At 33.5% G+C, this 22,761-nt stretch overlaps 1 protein-coding gene across 1 annotated transcript in view; it reads left to right on the forward strand.

The window, feature by feature from the left end:
• The window catches only part of nolo (no long nerve cord), a 600,625-nt gene that overhangs the window by 498,546 nt on the left and 79,318 nt on the right, over nucleotides 1–22,761 (forward strand). Inside the window, exon 11 of the mRNA XM_069832206.1 lies at nucleotides 16,383–16,568. Coding sequence (XP_069688307.1) covers nucleotides 16,383–16,568 — 186 coding nt within the window. The remainder of the gene's footprint in view (nucleotides 1–16,382; nucleotides 16,569–22,761) is intronic.

A 22,761-nucleotide genomic window follows, 5' to 3' on the forward strand; every position in this document is an offset into this window, starting at 1 on the left:
CATCAGATAGAAACTGACCTATACGGACTCTGCTATATGTTTCACTGAGACACATTTTATTTAATCGAACTAGTTTCTTGGGAATACCAAATTCAATAAGAATATCATATAATACTTTTTGGTAGTCCATACTACCACCCACTAAAATGTTTACTGTCCCTCCAGAATTACTCTGTACATGTGAATTAACAACCATATAATGAGGGGAAGGGCAGAGCTTAAGATGTGCAGTGCAGCGTCCAGAGGCAGTTGTCGGTTGGGGCACAGAGTTGTGTTTACCTTGTTTGGTGAGAAGCATGCGGCTTGCTACACGTCACGTGCGTACTGTGCTGCAGGGTCAGTTTCCACCGCCACGGACCCTCACTGGAGCCATATGGTACCGCGGATGGAGCATGCGGGAGTGTCGCATGCCATGACCACCTCCTCCACTAGCAGGAGAGAATCTGCCCCATGCTCGTTTCCAGGTGTTTGCTATGCCAGCCACACGTCACTGTTTCCATTATCTTCAGCATGTGTCAGGATTGTCTTTCCTAGGTTTAAAAGTCGTAGACCCAGCCACAGATAACACCAAGTTTAGAAATTGTTAAATCATTTGTGAAGTTCAGATCCACCTGAAGGTAAACTACAGCACACTCTTGGTAACAGAAATAGTATTGATATTAATAAGTTTTGATTGTCGTTAGATTATGATGTAGTCTGTGGGTGTTTTATTCGTGTTTTAATGGTTGAATATATAGTTTAGAGAGTTTCGACATTTCTTACTGGAAATAGTAGTTCTGAAACGTTAAAAACTTTCTATTTAAGCAATAAAACAAACTGAAACACCCAGACTCTACACTACTACATAAATAACATCAATTTTAAGAATGCGTTCGGCAGGCCTAGTAAAGAAGGCTGTCATATTTTATGACATATTATGATTAATATGATTAAAATTACTTGAAAAACTAAAATAATTAATTCATACATACAATGGGCACAGCTCAATTCGCACAAAATTCTGTAATTCCTCTACGAAATAGCCACAGTTTGAATCCCAATGTCTCTCCATCAAATAAATAAACAATTTTAATTAAATTTAGTATACTGTAATGAAAAATATAAATCATTTATGAAGACCTTCAGGCAGTTTACTTCTCAGATGTTTCGTATATTTTGTTTTGGAAATAGATTCGGAACTACTTCATGAATGTAATAATTCAAAATATTTAAATTTGTTAAATTTTGCCAAGATAACATGATTGAAACATCCAAAACCTTGGCCACAAAATAAAATCTTTTAATTTTAAGAATGCATTTGACAGGCCTAATGTATGTAGATAATGTATAAAGAGTGAAGTGTTTGAAGTCAAAGACAATCACACTACGGACAGAACAACTAAGGCTCTACTCCTTTATGAAATTCTCCTGTACCGTATGAAACTATTAAATTTACTTATCACCTACTTTCAATGACAAAGAATTTTTCAACTTCACTCAGACATATTCTAAACTTTCATTCTATTGTTTAATTATATTGCAACAGTTTAAAATTATTTTTGTACAGTAGTTTAGCGTTTCAACATTTCAACTTTTACCTATACTCAGATAAAGTTTCGGAAAAACTGAAATTTGTTGTTTCGTAATTTTGTAAACTTTCTCTTCTAAAAAATAAAAATCCTTTGAAACTCTCTGATAAGTATTCCATTCCACGACATAATTATATTACTTAATTTGAAATATGTGATAAATATTATTAATGTCGATATTTAAAGTAGTTTACAGTTTAAGAAAATATTAAACTTAGGGGATGACAATCACAACTCATTTGATAAATAATGCTGAATTCTTTTACGAACTATTCGAAGTTTGAATCTCACTGCGTTCCATCTAATATAGTTCGTAATAAAATATGAAGCCTAGTTAAATTCTGCAATATCTCATATCTTAAAGACCACAACATTTAATCTAGCTTGTTATGGAGTGCATTTATTCTTTCTATGTTTTATATAAATAAAAGTTTTAAAACTAAATTTTGTAATCATTAAAAAAACTAAATATCATCAGTAGCCCTGTAATTTAATGAGTCTTTAAGCTAAAAGTTTCCAGATTTTATATTTTATAGGTAATAGAGCAAAGGTGAAGTGAAATTGGTGAAAGTAAACAACATACTAAGAGAAATCTAGGAATAACAACTTTGTCTATTATAAATATTTTAGAATCTACCTACGATCGAAAATTCTGTAAAGTCATTTAAGAAAAGGAAAAATATTATAATTATAGGTATTCACTAGTATTACTTCTGTCAGAATTAGAGATTCTAAGCCTAAATTCATAAAATTACAGTCTGTTACACCACTCATTTCATGTTCAATTCCGGAAAAACAATAATATTTCTTGCAGATGTAACATTTCTTCCGATAATGTCCATAATTATTGTTTAACTATAATAATTATCTTTTTTGTGGACAAGGCCATATTTTCTTGTACATAGGAATGTCTTCATAACTGATAGGGCGCTTAACAGAAACAATTTGAAGGAGAAAATAATTATTTTCTTTAAAACCAAATAATAACTTCTGCTGAAGAGAAAGACTAATGAAATACTTAATACTGAAATTCAATAAAATCATTATGTATCCATTCGCACATCTTTTCGTCTCTCTTTGTGTTTGAATAGTTGTGTTGAAAGCACTAACCTTAAGAGACTTTGTGGAGATCAGAGCAACTTTCCCTTCTTGCTATGCAGGCCGTGTACAATATGTCAGAGACTGCCATATTGTGCTCTTTCAGCACAACGTGGGTATAAATGGTTGGCTCCACACGTCAGCCGTCTTTAGACTTGTAAGAAAATCTATTGTTGTAGATTTCACAATAGAAACATAAATTCCGAGCTATATCTGAGAAAAAACAAATATTACATCCAAATCGACCACAGCCACACTCGTTAAAGTCGATTTTCATTCACTAGTTATCAGATTGCAGTAAATTGTTTTAAATAAATAATATTCCACTAATACTGCATAGTCAGTTGTTTTGAAATAAATAATATTCCACTAATACTGCATAGTCTATTGTTTTAAATAAATAATATTCCACTAATACTGCATAGTCAGTTGTTTTGAAATAAATAATATTCCACTAATACTGCATAATCAATTGTTTAAAATAAATAATATTCCAATAATACTGCATAATCAATTGTTTAAAATAAATAATATTCCACTAAAACTGCATAATCAATTGTTTTAAGTAAATAATATTCCACTAATACTGCATAATCAATTGTTTAAAATAAATAATATTCCACTAATACTGCATAGTCATTTGTTTTGAAATAATATTCCACTAATACTGCATAGTCAGTTGTTTTAAATAAATAATATTCCACTAATACTGCATAATCAATTGTTTAAGATAAATAATATTCCACTAATACTGCATAGTCAGTTGTTTTGAAATAAATAATATTCCACTAATACTGCATAGTCAGTTGTTTTGAAATAAATAATATTACACTAATACTGCATAGTCAGTTGTTTTGAAATAAATAATATTACACTAATACTGCATAATCAATTGCTTAAAATAAATAATATTCCACTAATACTGCATAATCAGTTGTTTAAAATAAGTAATATTCCACTAATACTGCATAGTCAGTTGTTTTAAATAAATAATATTCCACTAATACTGCATAATCAATTGCTTAAAATAAATAATATTCCACTAATACTGCATAGTCAGTTGTTTTGAAATAAATAATATTCCACTAATACTGCATAGTCATTTGTTTTGAAATAAATAATATTCCACTAATACTGCATAGTCAGTTGTTTTGAAATAAATAATATTCCACTAATACTGCATAATCAATTGTTTAAAATAAATAATATTCCACTAATACTGCATAGTCAGTTGTTTTGAAATAAATAATATTCCACTAATACTGCATAGTCAGTAGTTTTGAAATAAATAATATTCCAATAATACTGTACAGTCAGTTGTTTTGAAATAAATAATATTCCACTAGTACGATTAATCAGTTGTTTTAAATATATAGTATTCTAGTAATACTGCATAGTAACTATTTCTGCTGTTACTACTTATTCATAATTATGCAGTGTAAAATGCATATGTATAAAATTTAACTTGAAAATGCGTATATGTTATGTCGGTTCAATGTATCGTGAGGTACTAAATTGCAACTGCAACATTTTCCTCTTATTAATTGATCACCTGCTTAAATTTAGTGATTGTCGAGCTATTAGGTTCACTTCTATACCGACAACACTTCCTCAAATACACGCATGTTGCAGATATCACGATAATAATTTTGTAACTATTAGGTTGACACAATTTGAAATTATTTATAGGCAAGCTAGTGTAAGAAATTAAATTCACTAATTCAGAAGGAATTTCGTGTTATATTTTATATAATGAATAATATGGTTTATAAAATAATACATAACATTAGCAATGAATGTAATGCAATGTAGTTTTACGAAGCAAAGTACTTTTTAAGTATTAACATTTATTTAGTAACTTTTAGTGTAGTCAGTGCTTTAGGTTCAAGGATGGTAGCATCTTTGATTCTTGGTATCTCACCATATATTGTTTTGAGCATACGCATTTCCTATATTTAACGTATAGATTATATGCAGTAATTTGGTAATTCATATGCATTTTGACTTCAACTTTCACTGTTTAATAAAATTGATGAAAATTTTATCTATATAGGATATATCACACAATATGATTTTTAAGTTATATTGTTTTCATAACAAGATCGTACAACGGAAATATAACACCGCAATTTTTGCTAAAATTTATATTAAATATTTCTACTTTCGAGTTTACAGTATTAAAATTGTGGTTGAAAAACTAGTAATGAAAGCAGTGTTTATTATGTTCGATTCTGTTGTCCATACAATAGAGAGAATTTTACGTTTTGAGCAAGAAAGTTTTACCACTAAGTTAAAAGTTAAGTAATAAAATCATATATCACAATTCTGTTGAAAATTCCCATGCATACCGACCGCTTTTCGAACAGTATTATCCTCCAGTCAGTCTGAATTGAATTACGTAAAAAATACAGTTAATAAATTATAAGCAGAATAAATATACTTTTATTTTATAGTTAGAAGGCCAGCCATTATAGAATACTCATAAACTGAAATAATGTACACTGTAAACAATACTATTTCCTGTTTCCACATAGATACAATCACATTTTATAGTAATGTAACAAACGCCTTTGTAAAATAAACCACGAAGTGTACAGACTTGTGATACATTGTAAATAAACCTTTGTTCTGTTAACGTATCTAAATGCCTTAGTTTTACTTATAGCAAGTAGGCCTAAGATATCTTTATAGTTGAAAAGAATAAACAGTTGCGAGTCAGATAAAAGCTCAACCATTCTTGGAAATTAGCATTTATGCCTTGCGTATGTCAGCTTATAGAATTCTGAAATGCAACTACCACAGTTTTTCTTTAGTTCTTTAATTTGAAGTTACATTTCACGTCACAGTACCTCTTCAGGCATGTAATAGCAGATTTCTAAACACTGACATAAATGCATATTTTACATTACATTATATGTATCAATTTTTCTAAAAGTTTAATATGTTTATTCTTTAAACTAAAGAGAACGACTAAGGTTTTAAATATTCAATTCTTGAAGAAATGAAACATTGCAATTCATGTTATGAAATAAATATAAGAAAGGTAATCCAGCTAAATGATAACTTTTTATTTTATTAATCAAAACTGATTTGTAGATAACTTTTAAATAAACATATAAGTGCTAAACTGAAGTTTATTGCTTTAAAGCACTCATTCATACAATATTGTAACATTATTTTTTAGTTTTGCAACTGTTTGTTCTTCTAGTGTTACATTACTTGTACACTAAAACAGGCATTTCTCATAATTTCGTTAAACATTTAGATACTTATTTGTTTTCATATTTATTAATTTATGTGTAAATGAATTTTCTACATGTGTATTAAATTTATAAAATATTTATCCGTTCATTTACAATAATTTTAATAACATTGTAGATAGAAAATTTTGCGTAATATAGTTATAACTTCAAGAAAATAAATTATTAACCAAATGTTACTAATAAATAATGTGGATTTCAAACTCAGCTTTCGAATACTACAGAAAATTAGTCAAAATATTTTTAGTAAATTTCATTATAGTTTACAAATAAATATAATTATATCCAATAATATTTCATAAATATGAATGATAATTAAATGGATATCAGCAACACATTTTTATATTAATAATAGTTGCACGTGTTCAGTTTCTGCAGCATTGTTGAACTCCATTCTCTTACGCAATTTATAGAAACTATTCTTAAAATGTTTCAATAATTCAAGCTTCAACATTTATTTGAATGCAATAAATTATAAACATTACCACATAAATAATTTAATCTAAATTTAATTAGCTCTTACCATACACATCTATAAATCTTTCACAAATAATGTATAATGTATAAAGATTATTGAAATGTCTAACTTCTATAAAGATTTTTAAAAAGTTGTTTCACAGACTATTATAATCGTCAAAACATAAACATTTAACAAATCATAATCCATTCTGCACGTTCTTGCATACGTAAAAAAGAAATGCATACTAGCCTACTAAGACAAAATCATTATTTCTTCAGCAACTGTTTTGCCAACATTTGAGTCAAATAAATTCCCAGTAATTCTGCTAGGTAATTTCTTCTATCTAAAGAATTTTTTGCTTCTTGAACTCTTGTTATCAGTTTCTTGATTTCCGAATGTAAAAAATAACTTTATTATTTTGTATTTTGGATAACATTTTTGTATGTTCATTATTATTACTATTATTATTATTATTGTTATTATTATTATTATTATATTATTAATATTATTATTACTGAAATTGGTAAAATATAATATTACATATTTATGTAAACTAAAAACGTAACTTCTAATTAATGCGTATTTCGATCTAAATATGTGCTTTGTAGTTATAAATACGTATATAATATTTTGAAGCACTTCTGTAACACGCCAATTTTAAAAGAACTAACAACATTTTAGATCATTGCTTTATTTTATAATATGCCATTTATCACTGCATTACTTAATGTATTTTTGGTAACATAATTATGTTATCTAAATCCTTACTCTAGTAATTGCTTAAAAATTATTGCTATCGTAGTAAAACAGTGAAGACGTTTCGTTCGAACTGCTTGTCTTTTCTTACAAAACGGAGTGTTTCATAGGTAAATAAAAGAAAATTTTGAGGTGTAAGTTAGAGGTCAAAAGAAGGCTAAAATTTCCTACCTTCTTTTCTGAGAGAGCTTTATTTCGGAGATACACTGAAAAGAAAGCGGAACAAGCATTATAAAGTAATAATACAGTGTTAATAATATGGTTTTGAGTCATGTGCCTGAACTTGTACATAAAGACGTGCTAGTCAACTCATTGCTCTTGAAAAGAGTCACTCAGTGCGTTCAACTTACCTCGAATAGCTTTGAAGCTTTGTTAAATTGTCATTGCAATCCAAAATCTCACTGGCATAAATTTATTAGTGACTTCATATCTTTTCAGAAATACAAGGTGTTTCCGGGCTAGTGTTACAAACTTTCAGGGATGATGGCGAAGGGTACATGTATCAATTTGAGATGAGGAACCCTGGTCCGGAAATGACTGAGTCGAAAGTTACAAGCAAAAATAGTTGTGTGGAAATGAAATAATTTTATTCTTCTGTACACCTTATTTATGTGTATTTATCTGTACATCTTACACATACTGTATTCATCTGACGTTGTTTACGTTGTTTACTTACAGTATTCCATTCAGTGCGCTGTCTGAGGGATAGGGACAGGAAACTACACTAAAGCAATGCAGATAGCGTAATGAGTAACGGACATGGTCGGTCCTGATATGCACGTCTGTAGACAGCAAGTTGCTGTGTCCAGTCGATCAGTCCTAGTGAAATGGAGGAGTGCACAAGAGCGGAATAAGCAGACCTGATTTTCGAATACGGATGAGCCAATGGGAACAGTAGACAAGCTCACAGATTGTATCCGGGCAAGTACCCATGTAGGAAACATCCGGCCCATACCATCTTTTCACGACTGTTCCAAAAGTTAAGGGAAGGATGGCACATGGTGCCAAATTACAATTCCATTTCCACACAAATATTTTTGCTCATAACTTTCGACTCAGTCATTTCCGGACCAGGGTTCCTTATCTCAAATTGATATATGTGCTCTTCCTCATCATCCCTGAAAGTTTGTAACACCAGCCTGGAAACACCCTGTAGAAATTCAGGAGTTCGGTGATATGGCTGATCAAAGAACTAGTCCTCCATAAGTGTCATCGAGGAAGATGAAAACTAATCCATCAAGTCTGTTCGTGTATCGAGAGAACAGATTTATATTTTCACCGTTTCCTTGTACTCTGCATAAAACGTAAAGCGTTCTAAAATTGTTAACTTGGATCTTAGTCATATTTTGACACCTACCGTACATTAAGGTTACGAATATGAATGTTACGCAACTTCAATGAGTATAAAGGTCTGTGAATTCAGGGAAAAGAAAATCAATCTGACTTGCTGAGCCAGCCCAGGCAAAGATCCTAAAACGTATTATTGTTTGGCTACAATGCTAGTAAATGCGGATTAACTCTTATAATTTCAGCGAGGAATTTTCTCTTCTTGTGCCTTTTGCCTATTGCCCTACTGCAGTCTTAGAAATAGTCTGACCGGAGATTTTCATTATATCCGTAAAATGTTTACGCTTACAAGAAACACCCTGTATGTGAAAAAATAACGATATTTCGAAATTGGATCCTACACATCATGGACGAAGATAAGGATGAAGAAGTGGACGAAGACAGAAAAAATAACTTCTAATTGGGGTAGTTACAATTATTTGCCGTCAGCTAATTAAAATAAAGAAATATGAAGTCACCAACAAATACGGTTCTTTCTCCCTTCTTCTCCTCTCTGTGTAATGACGAAGATAGGTTCAGTGCAGTGCTTTTTCTCGACATATTTCCCAGATTGGTATATGCGTTATATAAAAATTGTCCAAAATCCAATCCGTGACACGAACAGCCCATAAATGGCTAAGGCCGAACAACCGGTTGCTGGCCTCACGCCAACATGTCTCAGCAGAGGTGAACGATCATCTAACCAGAACAGAGGCATCGTGTAGACATCACGATGATTTCCCCCCATCCGTTATAGCTGATTTTCGAAATTGGATTTCGCTAAGTTATCGCAGTTCCCAAATTCATCATGATGCATCGGTCCCATTCACTGGCTGAAATTTTATGAGAAGGTTGTCTTTGAAGTGCTTTCTATTTTTTAGAACCTAAATGTTTCACATCTGCTGGTCTAAAGCATATCATTAATTTTGGCCCTCGGTTGTATAATTCTTTAGCTAAATTACACCCAGAACTTCTAACATGTAACCCACTAACATATAACAAGAAAATTAGAAACGTGTTAATGTCTTCAATTTGATTAAATAAATTTATAGTCTATGTGTATGAATTAATCAGCCTATATTATATTTGTATTCCATAATTTCGGAGTATATATTTGACATAAATTGTCCTACTTTATTCACGTAAGATATTATTCTCTATGTTAATATTATATTATATAATTTCATTGTAGCTGTAATTTTAATTTCAGTTCTTATTTTATTTTATTTCCTATATTCCTCTTATATTAATAATATATTATATTATATAATTTCATTGTAGCTATAATTTTAATTTTAGTTCCAATTTTATATTCTATTCTATTTTATTTTCTGTATTCCTCTTATATTAATAATATATCTGAACTGCGACCGAACACAAGCGCTGCTCATTCGGTCCTCAAATTTTGTTAATATTATTGTATCCTCTTTTATATTGATTGTATTATTTTATTTCTATTTTATTGTAATTATATTCTGTAGTCTGATGTATTATTCTGTATTATAATATGTTCCGTTTTGTATTATTATATAAATTTGTACTTGACCATATTATAGCATCTCCCGATGCATTTGAAATTTGAATTTTAAATAAACAATAAAACAAATTATTCCAGACATTCCAGATACTGATTGGAATATCTCAAAGAATAACCCCCTGAAATTAAGGACATTACTTATGGTGTAGGCTGTATATTATCCTCTCAGCCCAACACTTACCTTTCTATTACAAAAACTGTTGTAAATAAACTCTGAAGTTATCAGAGTTTTAATAAAATATTAAATTAAATAAATACCTCCAATAATTATTTTAATTTTACATTTATAAATATTTAACTGCTTAATATATAGATAAATATTTAATTAATAGAAATATAAGTAAATATTTAAATATATTTTAAATAGTAAGTTAATAAATTATATATATTTCGAACAAAATAACTGTCCACATTTTAAAACTCAGTTCCAAATGCTTCATTCAGGGTCACTTGTAAAATAAGAATACACTGTCAGTACAGAACAAATTACTACTTTACTTAAACCATAATGCAAAAATGTTGTTGTTAGTAATTTAATTTTTTCTCATCTAAAGAAAAGGAAATGCAATAGCACGTGAAATTTCACGGATTTTAAATCACGTTGGCACAATGTGCGACATAAAATGGACAGACTTCCTCGCTAATGCTCACCTACGTAACTTTTATTGCAAAAGTCAGACGCTAGTAGGACAGCAGTTTTTAATCGCTTCTTCACATATCTTGTTCTGGGGGGGAACATTTTAGGAAAAAATTAAAGTCTGCAAGAAAGTCTCTCCATTTATATGTTGTATACATACTAGACCTGCACGTTATTGCATTTAGTTTAATCCTGATGTAAACTTCAGCACTCAGGAGTGAATATTAGCACAAGATTGACTCGGCAAATGAATCCTAGTGCATTGTGGGAACAAACATACCCAAATCAAGTAAAGCCAAATTACAATTATCTTAATAAGCACAATGTTATTTAAGTATTTTATGGTTTTTTTATTCCTTTTTATAACTAACTTCAATTCAAAATCCATCTGCCTACTTCATTGTGAATTACAAAAATAACTACACTTCTTGCAAAAAAAAAAAAAAAAAATACAGCTAAAACTCCATTGAATACATTTTCTCATATATATATATATATATATATATATATATATATATATATATATATATTCCATAGAAGACATTTTAAAGTTATTTTCTTTGTCAACTTCAGGTATGTACACTGACGTTCAAAGATATATGACCATACTAATCGATAGTGATCGATAATAATTTGTTGGTGTAAGTGTGGATTCTGTAGTTATTACTTCTATGAATAGATGGTGAAGATAATAATCACTGAATAGATTTGCATAATAATAATCACTGTTGCCAATAGTAGACAAATATACCCGTGTAATACAATTCAATGTTTCATCCCACTCTACTGATTGTAAAACAACACTGAGTCTGACTGAAAACCGTTGATATTGTCTATTAGAAGAATACCTTAATTTATATTTAATCTACATAATCATTTTCCCTGACACTTTTTAGTGGCTCCCAATAGTGGTGTTACCTATTGAGAATTAACGGAACTCTTTCAAAGTTTGTCAATGATTTATATCTTTGGTTCTGACTTATCCTCTGATTGGAAAGTTCGCTTACACGATCATAAAATTTTAGGTCGGATACCTTTGAATGTCAGTGTATCTGCCTTGAGTATTACCATTTTATCTCGAGCATCTCTTCCTCTAAGTAACGCGCAAAACTGCACATCACTTTGTTGTTTTCAATGTTATCTTAGGTGCAACATGAGAGTGAATCAACAGTACATACCGGAATGAGGATAATTGTGATTATGGAAAAATATTGGAATTCTGGGAGGCATAACTGGAGTAGAACTATCTCTTGAGAACCTGCCAAAATACCAATTCTTCCTCACACAAATTTCACTTACAGCTTCAGATATTTGAACCCGATTCTTCTACACGGTAGTTCGGCTAACGGTATGCTATATCAGAAGTAATTCGTGACGCGGCAGCCCATGAAGGCCCTAAGCCAACCAGCCGACTGCTGGCCTCAAATCCACATTCGTCGGCAGAGGTGTACGATCATCCAACCAGTACAGAGGTAGGATGTGGGTGAACCCCCCCTCCTGCCGTTACAGCTGGTTTCCGAAACCAGATTTCTCTACCTAAACTCCTCAAATTCATCATTATCCTTTATAAGCACCGGTTCCATAAACTGGTCGAAATTTCATGAGAATAGAGCTATATTCTGGAGTACCAAAGGAAATATACAATTGAAAACTTATCAAAGAAGCTGAGAAAAATCACCAGTGTATTAAACAATTTTGTTTCATTAATAAACAAGAAATATTCAAATATTAATAATAAATTACATCCATTGGCGTAGCTCAGTAGACTAAGGCGCTTGCCTGCCGAATCCGGAGTTGCGCTCGGGCGCTGGTTCGATTCCCGCTTGGGTTGTTTACCTGGTTGGGTTTATTCCGAGTTTTCCCCAATCGTAAGGCGAATTTTAGGTAATCTATGGCGAATCCTCGGCCTCATCTCGCCATATACGATCTCGCTATCACCAATCCCATCCACGCTAAATAATCTACTAGTTTATACAGCGTCGTTAAACATGCAACTAAAATAATAATAAATTCCACACTAGTGTGATCTGAAGGTAATCTCCAAAGCTGTCCTGGGAAAGTAGTTACAGTTCTTTGTTTTTGAGGTTATGTTATTGTTTTCTGATCTGTCAACTCCAGATTAGAAAATAAGTTTTCAAAGCCCGAGACAAATTTCTATACTATAATAGGTAGGCCCTATACCTGGTGAGGTTTATCTTGTCTTAGTAGCAATAAAACCAAGTCCCTTCAAATGAGGGTGGAGATTATAGGAGGGGTTGTAAATTTTCAGGATTCCTTTCAAAACCTTGTTATTGTACAGGCTGCCTGAACTCAGTTTCTTGAAAGACGAGCTCAGTGACGGAACTACACAGTACGAAGAGAGATATTTTGTAATTTTATTTTGCGCTACAGAATGTATCAACTGGTCCCTTCCGCCACTGGATGGATGGACGGCACCGCTCCACTCCCCCATCGCCATAACAATACAGACGAAGTAAGACATATCTCCTTTCTCTCTCTTTTCACAGTGAGACAACATACATCACACAGTCCACACCTGTGGAGTAACGGTCAGCGCGTCTGGCTGCGAAACCAGGTGGCCCGGGTTCGAATTCCGGTCGGGGCAAGTTACCTGGTTGAGGTTTTTTCCGGGGTTTTCCCTCAACCCAATACGAGCAAATGCTGGGTAACTTTCGGTGCTGGACCCCGGACTCATTTCACCGGCATTATCACCTTCATATCATTCAGACGCTAAATAACCTAGATGTTGATACAGCGTCGTAAAATAACCCAATAAAAAAATAAATCGCACAGACTCTAGTAAGGTGTATCTTTAGCCAGCTTTATGTGTGGTTCGAACACTAGCGCGCTGGTTTTTCATACAGGAGGCCCGGATTCGATCCCCCGCCAGATAGCGATGGATTTGTATTGAGAAAAACAGAAGATGCAGAGGTTTTCTGGAGTACTTCCGTTTCCCTCTGTCACTCCATCAATACTCTCCATCTTCTCATTTTATCCATAATCTGTAATAGATGGGTTGAAATATTGATGGTAGTACGGGTTACCTTTCCTAATATATGATATAATGTCTTCAGGCGCTCCGGATTGAGGGTCTGGTTTATCATAGAGCCCGGAAATTTAGGTGCTAAACGTTAAGAATGACACTGAGTGTAGATGAATAGTTGTAGTGCCCGTGAGGAGGGTTTTAAGCCTAGTTCACAAGAGTCCGATATGTAATAACAGACAACAGAGTCACAAAGACTGGTCAATGGATCTTGTAAACCGTGCACTAATTTTAAGTGGTGGTTAAAAGGATTAAAGACCTTTAACGGTATCAAAAGGAAAATACTGAATGACAAGAATGACATCTCAAAGAAGTGGGAACATGTCTTCTATATTTATAAACTATAGCGAGGAACAATATTAACTTTTATCAACTAAAATTCCGGCCTCGACGGTGAGTTATCAGCAGGCAGCGCATTTCTGTTCCCAAACGTTCAGCGGATCGAGTAGTTTCTTCTGGTACATCTATTACATCACGTGAATGCATGAGCAGGGTAGAATTGCGAGCAGGTACCCAGAGACATAGACTATGAATCATAGTACAATATAGGCACTTCATCGTCAATGTTGTTTATGTAAAACACCAATTACGACTATATTGTGATCTGATTCTATTACTGAGTAAGTTGTATTTTCATTCAGACTTTTCTGTTAATATTGTTTTAATTTATCAATCCATGTTATATAATGTAATTCATTTTGATCTGTATTTTTTTAATAATATTGTAAGTAGCCTCGTCTCTGAACACAAGTTTGTCCCATTCCGAAGTAGCTAGAGCTTAATTTAATTTAACTTTTGTAAAATATACACTTTCTGACAGCAATATTTCTTTATGCTCGACCATGCCGAAATGTAGTAATTATACACCTGGTAGCAGCCCTTTAATGGACCTCATTAAAGTACACCTATTCATTAAAGTTCAGATGTTCCACCAATCAGAAAATGCCATTGTAGCAATATGAAAGCGCCAGTATCGATTATTCTCGGATATGCAATCGAAAGGCAACTAGCAAAACGTCACGGAGGCTGGAAATCCAATACTGTCGCAGAAGGTTATCTTGAAGAATCGATCCAAAATAAAATTGAAATCTCAAATACAATATTAAACTCAGTCGAAAAAAAACAACACACAAATTAACATCAATTCACCGTCATCTTCCAGCCTTTCACAAAACACATTCCCGCAAATTAATTTCACCAATTGCACAATAAATCACCTATATTTGAAATAAAGTCAGTTTTTTTACTATAATAAGTAACGTTAATTGTAAATAATATTCAAATAAATTCAATTCGTCATCTCGTTTTTCAATGTCTAATTCAATTTCAAGGTTATATCAAGATTAATCTTTATTTTACTCTCTAGATTTTATCAAGGTCAATGTCGACATCTGTTTCTCGGAAAAAAAATCAATATTTTCGCGTCTGCGCACTTCTCAAAATTTACGAGGTATTGCACAAGGTCAGTTTCGCTCCTCAGTCAGATAAGAATAATATGAATACGTATGAATAATTTCAAGTTAGAAATATGGTCGAGCATAAAAAGTCGTATGAAACTTGCCTATAATGGTAATTAAGACGCTCGTATGAAAATTATGAAACTCGCTTGCGCTCGTTTCATAAACATACTCGCGTCTTAATTACTACCATTATAGGCTCGTTGCATAATGTACTATTATTACTTCCTTTAGTTAATGTGTATCATGTTTACTATTATATTTTATAATATATTATGTTGTATATAGGTACTAGTTCAGTATTATTATCGATCTAATTATATTTTCTGTCATATGTAGCACTAATATTTTGTTGATAGCTAGTTTCGCAGCGTTAGTGCGTTTATATGGTTAAAAAGTAGATGGACAGATCATTTTCATTTAGTAGTAATCCCACTTACAGTTGTCATGCTCCATTATTATGATTATTATTATTATTGTTATTATTATTATTATTCTTATTATTATTATTATTATTATTATTATTATTATTATGTACCAAATTAGGTTACACCTTCCGTAGCGCCCTGACGTAAGCATTTAGGGTCAGAGTTTAACCCTAAAACTTCAGGATATACTAACCGATAACTTTCCTAACTTGTTTGGGAACGAAAAGCGCTACCTGGTTATCAGATACTCATCTGAAGATTTAACCTGTCAAGGCTTGAGGTAGGATGGCATCATATTTACGAATGTCACCAGGGCATCTGTCGGACTTCGACAGTCATCGCATTTATAGAGCAATGTAAACTTAAGTTATAAAGAAATAGTCCCACCTTCGAAAATTCAAACTAAAGTCAAGGACCTTCAGCGAAAAGGCAGGGGTTGAACTACATTTCAAAACCCGGTGAGTGTAACTGAAATTTGTGGTGTACAAAGACGGTGTTGAGCAGGTTCTAACAGGGATAGTTCCGTTTCCCCTGCCAGAATAATAAACAGTCACACATATGCAGTAGCAACGAGAAGCTACTGCAGCATGCTATTTTTCGCAGTAGATCAACTCCGTAATGCGGCTGCCATTGAACTCACATCGTAGTTCCTTCGTGTTTACATTAGGATTAAACTAAAATGAAATGAACTTCATAGTGATTGCATACTTGAATGGTCGTTGCATTCCAAAACATTGAAACTCGATGGTCTCCTCTGTGTCCAATGACGTTGTGACGCAATTCATTGAACTGTTGTTCTTTCCGACGTATAGCTTCATCGCCGAGGACTGGAGTCCCTGCACCGTGACGTGTGGCCAAGGCTACCGGAAGCGGGAAGTCCAGTGCAAGATCTTCCTGGAGTTCTCTCGCACCATCGCCAGGCTTCCAGACAGCCAGTGCCAAGGTCCGAAGCCACCGGAGGTGGAGCGATGCATCCTGGAGCCCTGTTCGCCCCACAGGTAAGCAATAGTGACAAATGTAAAAATGCTGGTGGGTTTCATAAAATAAGAGAAATACGTAATTTACCGAGAGGTAATTTGGACAGTATTGCATTTCATTTGTCACCGGAAGGGCTTCCTTTCACAGATTACGAAAAATAACACTGGTCAACAAAAGTAAACATATTTTTGTTAAAAGATAACGAACAGGTGATTCTTATAGCGTATTTCGTGCTGATTTTAAATATGTTTTCAAAAATTTTCTATTACGCAGGGTTTTTGAGTAATTATTTGAAAAGTAATTCAAATTTTTCTAGTGTTGATACCTTCTAACATTTATCTAAAATCATATTTATTTACCTAAAATATTTGTGAAATAGATTTTAGGCTATACTTCACTGGGAAACATCTCTTTTGAGTGTACAGCAGTAGTCTGTCAGAATATTTGGGCTCCATTTTTCTTGGTAGCGCCTTTCCATTTCAGAAAAATCCTGATGAAAACGCTCCCCACGTTCCTCGCTGGCTACCCGAAGATTTTGAGGAAAGAAAAAAATAGACGAGAATCCAAGAAGTTATTTTGAGAGACTTATTACACTTCATCACGTTATAGTTCTGAATCAGCTCGCTGACAAGTTCTCTGTAATCTTATGATCTGTGATTCCTAGAAAGTAACAGTCTGTTGAATGATCCTTAGGTTCCCGGCATGTCTTTGAAATTGGAAAAGGCATATGACGGGATCCTTTTAGCCAACCAGTTAATAGAATTGCATGGAGCACAACAGAATTCAGGGTCCCAGTTCCTGCCATAATCTATTTTGCAATAAAATAACACTCGTAAGCTCTTTTAACTAGTGTAGTAAAAATTCGCCTGTGTGTTTTCAGAATTAACTAACCACAAATGTAACAAAAATTGTTTACGTGATTTACGCAATACAGTATTTCGAGGTATGTTTCACTTTATAAGATACTTTTACCACACTTAAAATTAAGACAAAGAAAACACGTTATGAAATTTGTTTCATGAATGTAAGTTCCAACTCTTACTGAGAATTAATGCAAACTCTCACAGTCTAATGAGAATAAAATTTAGTTCTATGAATTCTGACTTCACAGGCAAGAGTGATCTAAAGTTTTAGGTCAATAATTGTTAACGCAATAAAATGAAATATTTGAAATGTTTTCTTTCCATTAGCATGTTAAGGACTGTAGATAGCAATAAAAAATAACTCAGTTTTTCTAAAATTAAAAAAAAGTGGGTGGTAGAAAAATTCTGACTTCATTTTTGGAATCAGCAGATGAAATTCCGTAAGAATCAGCAGAAATTTTACATTTAACAAAATAACTGTTGACCAGTGTAATTAATATGAAGTAGAAAGCAAGACAGCAATGAGATATCCGTACAATAGCTGTAGAAGCTATTCATTTGGTAGAATGGATTCATACAGTTATATTCCGATGGATCTCTCCTGAAGTCGGAAGGAAATGTAGACTCAAGACTTCTTAGTAAGCTCCTCGGTTTCATCCGAACATTAGGGCCAGATCTATCATATCAATTTTGAAGAAAAAATTGTAAGAATTTCACTTGAACAATTAAACAGTTTCCGAGAAGCTGTTACCTTTTGCAACTCCAGAGCTGCAATTTATGGAATAACTAAAATGCATGAGCCTAACAAAATACTGGCGAAGCAGGTACAACAACAAATAAAAATTCTTCAGAACAGAAGCAAGAGCATAATTATTAATTTGATAAGATTTCATTACGAATTGCTTCTAAATAAAAAAGCGGACTTTATGGTGAAAGAGGTGTACAACAATTGAACTAATTGCAAATTCCTCGCTCACATACTGTGGCATTAAACTCCAGAATTTAGAGAGAAATGCTTTTACATTATTCAATCTGCGAGTGAAGGGAAGGTTTGAAAAGATTTAATAGAAGACAAATCAATAGTACGAGATGTCCCGCACCGTGGCGTCGCGGTCTAAGGTATCCTAGGACTCGCGTTACGGAATGCGCGCTGGTTCGAGTCCTCGTGGGAGAAGAAATTTTCTCATGCAATTTCGGCCAGTGTATGGGACCGGTGCCCACCCAGCATCGTGATGCACTTGGGGAGTGAAATCCGGTTGCGAATGCCAGCTATAACGGCTGGGGGATCATCGTGCTAACCACACGATACCGCCATTCTGGTTGGATGATCGTCCACCTCTGCTTCGGCATGTGGGTATGAGGCCAGCAGCCGGCTGGTCGGTCTAGGCCCTTCAAGGGCTTTAGCGAGACGGATTATTATTATTATTATTATTATTATTATTATTATTATTGTTGTTGTTATTATAGTACGAGATCAACCAATGTTCTGGATGTCTTAACGGGATGAAATCACGCGAAAATGAACTTCGCACTATCTGGTTGGGAGACGTAGGTTGACCACTAATCATAGCGTCGAATAATAAAATTGTAATTTTTTAATCCGATATTACCTATAATGTATGAATATCAGGTACAAATTTATTCTTAAGTGCAAATATCGTTGCTGAAAGGCAGTTAAATCTTCTCTCCTCTCCTCTCCTCTCCTCTCCTCTCCTCTCCTCTCCTCTCCTCTCCTCTCCTCTCCTCTCCTCTCCTCTCCTCTCCTCTCCTCTCCTCTTACAATAAAATTATTTATTAATCAAATATCATAATGTATAAAATAACATACAACTTTATTCTTATGCAGAAACGTCATTGTTAAAATAAAGTTATACATCTCCTCTCCTCTCCCCTCCCCCCTCCCCTCCCCCTCCTATCCCTCCTCTCCTCTCCTCTCCTCTTCTCTTACAATACAATTATTTATTAATCAAATATCATAATGTATAAAATAACATACAACTTTATTCTTATGCAGAAACGTCATTGTTAAAATAAAGTTATACATCTCCTCTCCTCTCCCCTCCCCCCTCTCCTCCACACTCCTATCCCTCCTCTCCTCTCCTCTCCTCTCCTCTTCTCTTACAATACAATTATTTATTAATCAAATATCATAATGTATAAAATAACATACAACTTTATTCTTATGCAGAAACGTCATTGTTAAAATGAAGTTATACATCTTCTCTCCTCTCCTCTCCTCTCCTCTCCTCTCCTCTCCTCTCCTCTCCTCTCCCCTCCCCTCTCCTCTCCTCTCCTCTCCTCTTCTCTTACAATACAATTATTTATTAATCAAATATCATAATGTATAAAATAACATACAACTTTATTCTTATGCAGAAACGTCATTGTTAAAATGAAGTTATACATCTTCTCTCCTCTCCTCTCCTCTCCTCTCCCCTCCCCTCCCCTCCTATCCCTCCTCTCCTCTCCTCTCCTCTCCTCTCCTCTCCTCTTCTCCTCTCTTACTATAAAATTATTTATTAATCAAATATCATAATGTATAAAATAACATACAACTTTATTCTTGTGCAGAAACGTCATTGTTAAAATGAAGTTATACATCTCCTCTCCTCTCTTCTCCTCTCCTCTCCTCTCCTCTCCTCTTACAATAAAATTATTTATTAATCAAATATCATAATGTATAAAATAACATACACCTTTATTCTTGTGCAGAAACGTCATTGTTAAAATGAAGTTATACATCTCCTCTCCTCTCGTCTCTTTTCTTTTCTCCTTTCTTCTCTTGCTTAAGTGACCATTTAGATTTGATATTCTATTGTACTATTTTCTAGGAGACATACATATACAATATATTATTGTTCTCTCTCTCTTCTCCTCTCCTCTCCTCTCCTCTCCTCTCTCTCCTCTCCTCTCCTCTCCTCTCCTCTCCTCTCTTGCTTAAGTAACCAGTTATATTCGATATTCTCCTATACTACGTATTTTCTAGAGGACATGCATAATATACAATATATTATTGTCCTCTCCCTACCCCTCTCTCTCTCTCTCTCTCTCTCTCTCTCTCTCTCTCTCTCGCTCACTCGCTTCACTTCTCTCTGAACACTCAATTTATATTATAACCGACCCGATCCTTGTAACAAGCCTAGTCATATGTAAAAAAGACTCACATAAATACTTGATGGCAGTGCCTGCACATGGTAACCTTCCAATCTTGACTATAGGGAATCGTAAAGCTTTCAGCAATCAGATTCAAAGTTATCGACATGAATACCAACCCAGTAAGTAACAAACATTCTGCCGATAGAAACCACTTGTTGAATTAGAACCCATCTATCAGGCTTACTCAGACTTGGGGAGGAAGCGACTCGTCCATTCTACAGATATCCGATGGTCAGTTGAGTTCGTTCTCATTCATATGTGACTAATTTATTTCTTTAGTGCAGCTATCTCCAACTGGTCACATTTTCTCAACCTTAAAGTATTAAATTTCTCTTTTACGTCACTAAAATATGAGTGGGAAATTTTTTCTTGGTGATCTTAGAGAAGTTTAGATGGCTCTTCAAATCATAAAGAGCGTTATTGTCTGTTTGTACAAAATGTCATATACCAAGATGATTTCCATTCGAATTTTGCAGAGATATTAATTATTTGCTTGTTTATCTGCATTTTACTTAACACAAAAGTTACAGAAACAACTGATGATTATATAACTCAAGTTATCGTCTCGCTGATTTCTATTCCCAATAGTCCTACGCTACACCCATGTAAAAGTTTTGTGCCTTGACATTTTGAATAATGGTAACTCATGTGAGTGAATGAATAATAATTAGAGTAAATGAGTAAGTAATTAGTGTTAATAAATAGAAATTGTGAAAGTAAGTGAATGAGCGATAATGAGAATAAATGAAAGACAGTTAGTGAATGAGTGTAAATGACAGTAAATTAATGAGTAAGATTGAGTGGGTAAGCAAGAATGAGAGTAAATGAATGAGTGTAAATGGGGGTTAGTGAATGAGTGAAAAAATAGTAAGTTAATGGGTGAGATTGAGAAGGTAAACAAAAATAGGCCACCGGCGTGGCTCAGTCGGCTAAGGCGCTTGTCTACCGGTCTGGAGTTGCGCTCGGGCGCGGGTTTGATCCCCGCTTGGGCTGATTACCTGGTTGGGTTTTTTCGAGGTTTTCCCCAACCGTAAGGTGAATGCCAGGTAATCTATGGCGAATCCTCGGCCTCATTTCGCCAAATACCATCTCGCTATCACCAATCTCATCAACGCTAAATAACCTAGTAGTTGATACAGCGTCGTTAAATAGCCAACTAAATAAACAAAGTACAAACAATAAAGAAAAATAGGAGTAAATGAATGTGTGTAAATGAGAGTTAGTAATGAATATAAGTTTTGAGTATCGGTAAGTTAATGATTAAGATTGAATGATTAAGCAAGAATCAGAGTAAGTAAATGAGAGTAAATTAATAAGTTTAAAAGAAAGTATGTAAATAAGTAAAAGTAAGGGTAAGTGAATGAATGTAGATGAGAGTAAGTAAATAACCAAGAATTAGAGTAAATGAATGACTAAAAATTAGTCAATGAATAACTGCAAATGATGAAAGTAAGTGATTAAATAGGGTCGATTGAATTAACAATAATGATAAGTTAATGAATAGAAATTAGAGTGAGTGAAAAAGTACAAATGATTAAAGTAAATGAATGAATAAGATTGAGTGAATGATTATTAAGAATGAGAGTAAGTGAGAATAAATGAATGAGTGTAAATGAAAGTAAGTCAGTGACTATAAATAAGAAAAAGGGAATCAGTAGGAATGATTGGTGAAAATGAGAGTGAGAAGGTGTGAATAAAGGAGTCTAAATGAGAGTAAGCGAATGGGTAGGAATGAATGATTGTTAATGACAATAAGTGAATAAATAGGAATAAATGATTGTGAATTGGAGTAAGTGAATGAATGTAAATGAGAGTAGGTGAATGAGTGTAAATGACAGTAGGTTATTGAGCAACAATGAGAGTAAAAGAATGGATATAAATTAAGGTAAGTTTTGAGAAAGAATGAAAGTAAGTGAATGCGCGAGAGTAGAAGCGAGATTAAAAGGAAGTGAATTAGTGATAGTGAAATTAAGAATAAATTGATTAATTATAATGAGAGAAAGTGACTGATAGTAAGAGTGAAAGAAAAGGTGGTTGATATAGACTGAGAGTTTCTGGGTATATGAGTGGGTGAGTGACTGAAATGAATTTCTACACACATACACAACTCAAACCCTACTCTTGCGGTTGTTTGGCTCTCTGCCACCTCGACCACATACATTGGTTGTAGCCCGCTAATTCAATCGGAGTCACA

Source organism: Periplaneta americana, chromosome 8 (assembly GCF_040183065.1).
Source record: "Periplaneta americana isolate PAMFEO1 chromosome 8, P.americana_PAMFEO1_priV1, whole genome shotgun sequence".
NCBI classification, from domain to species: domain Eukaryota; kingdom Metazoa; phylum Arthropoda; class Insecta; order Blattodea; family Blattidae; genus Periplaneta; species Periplaneta americana.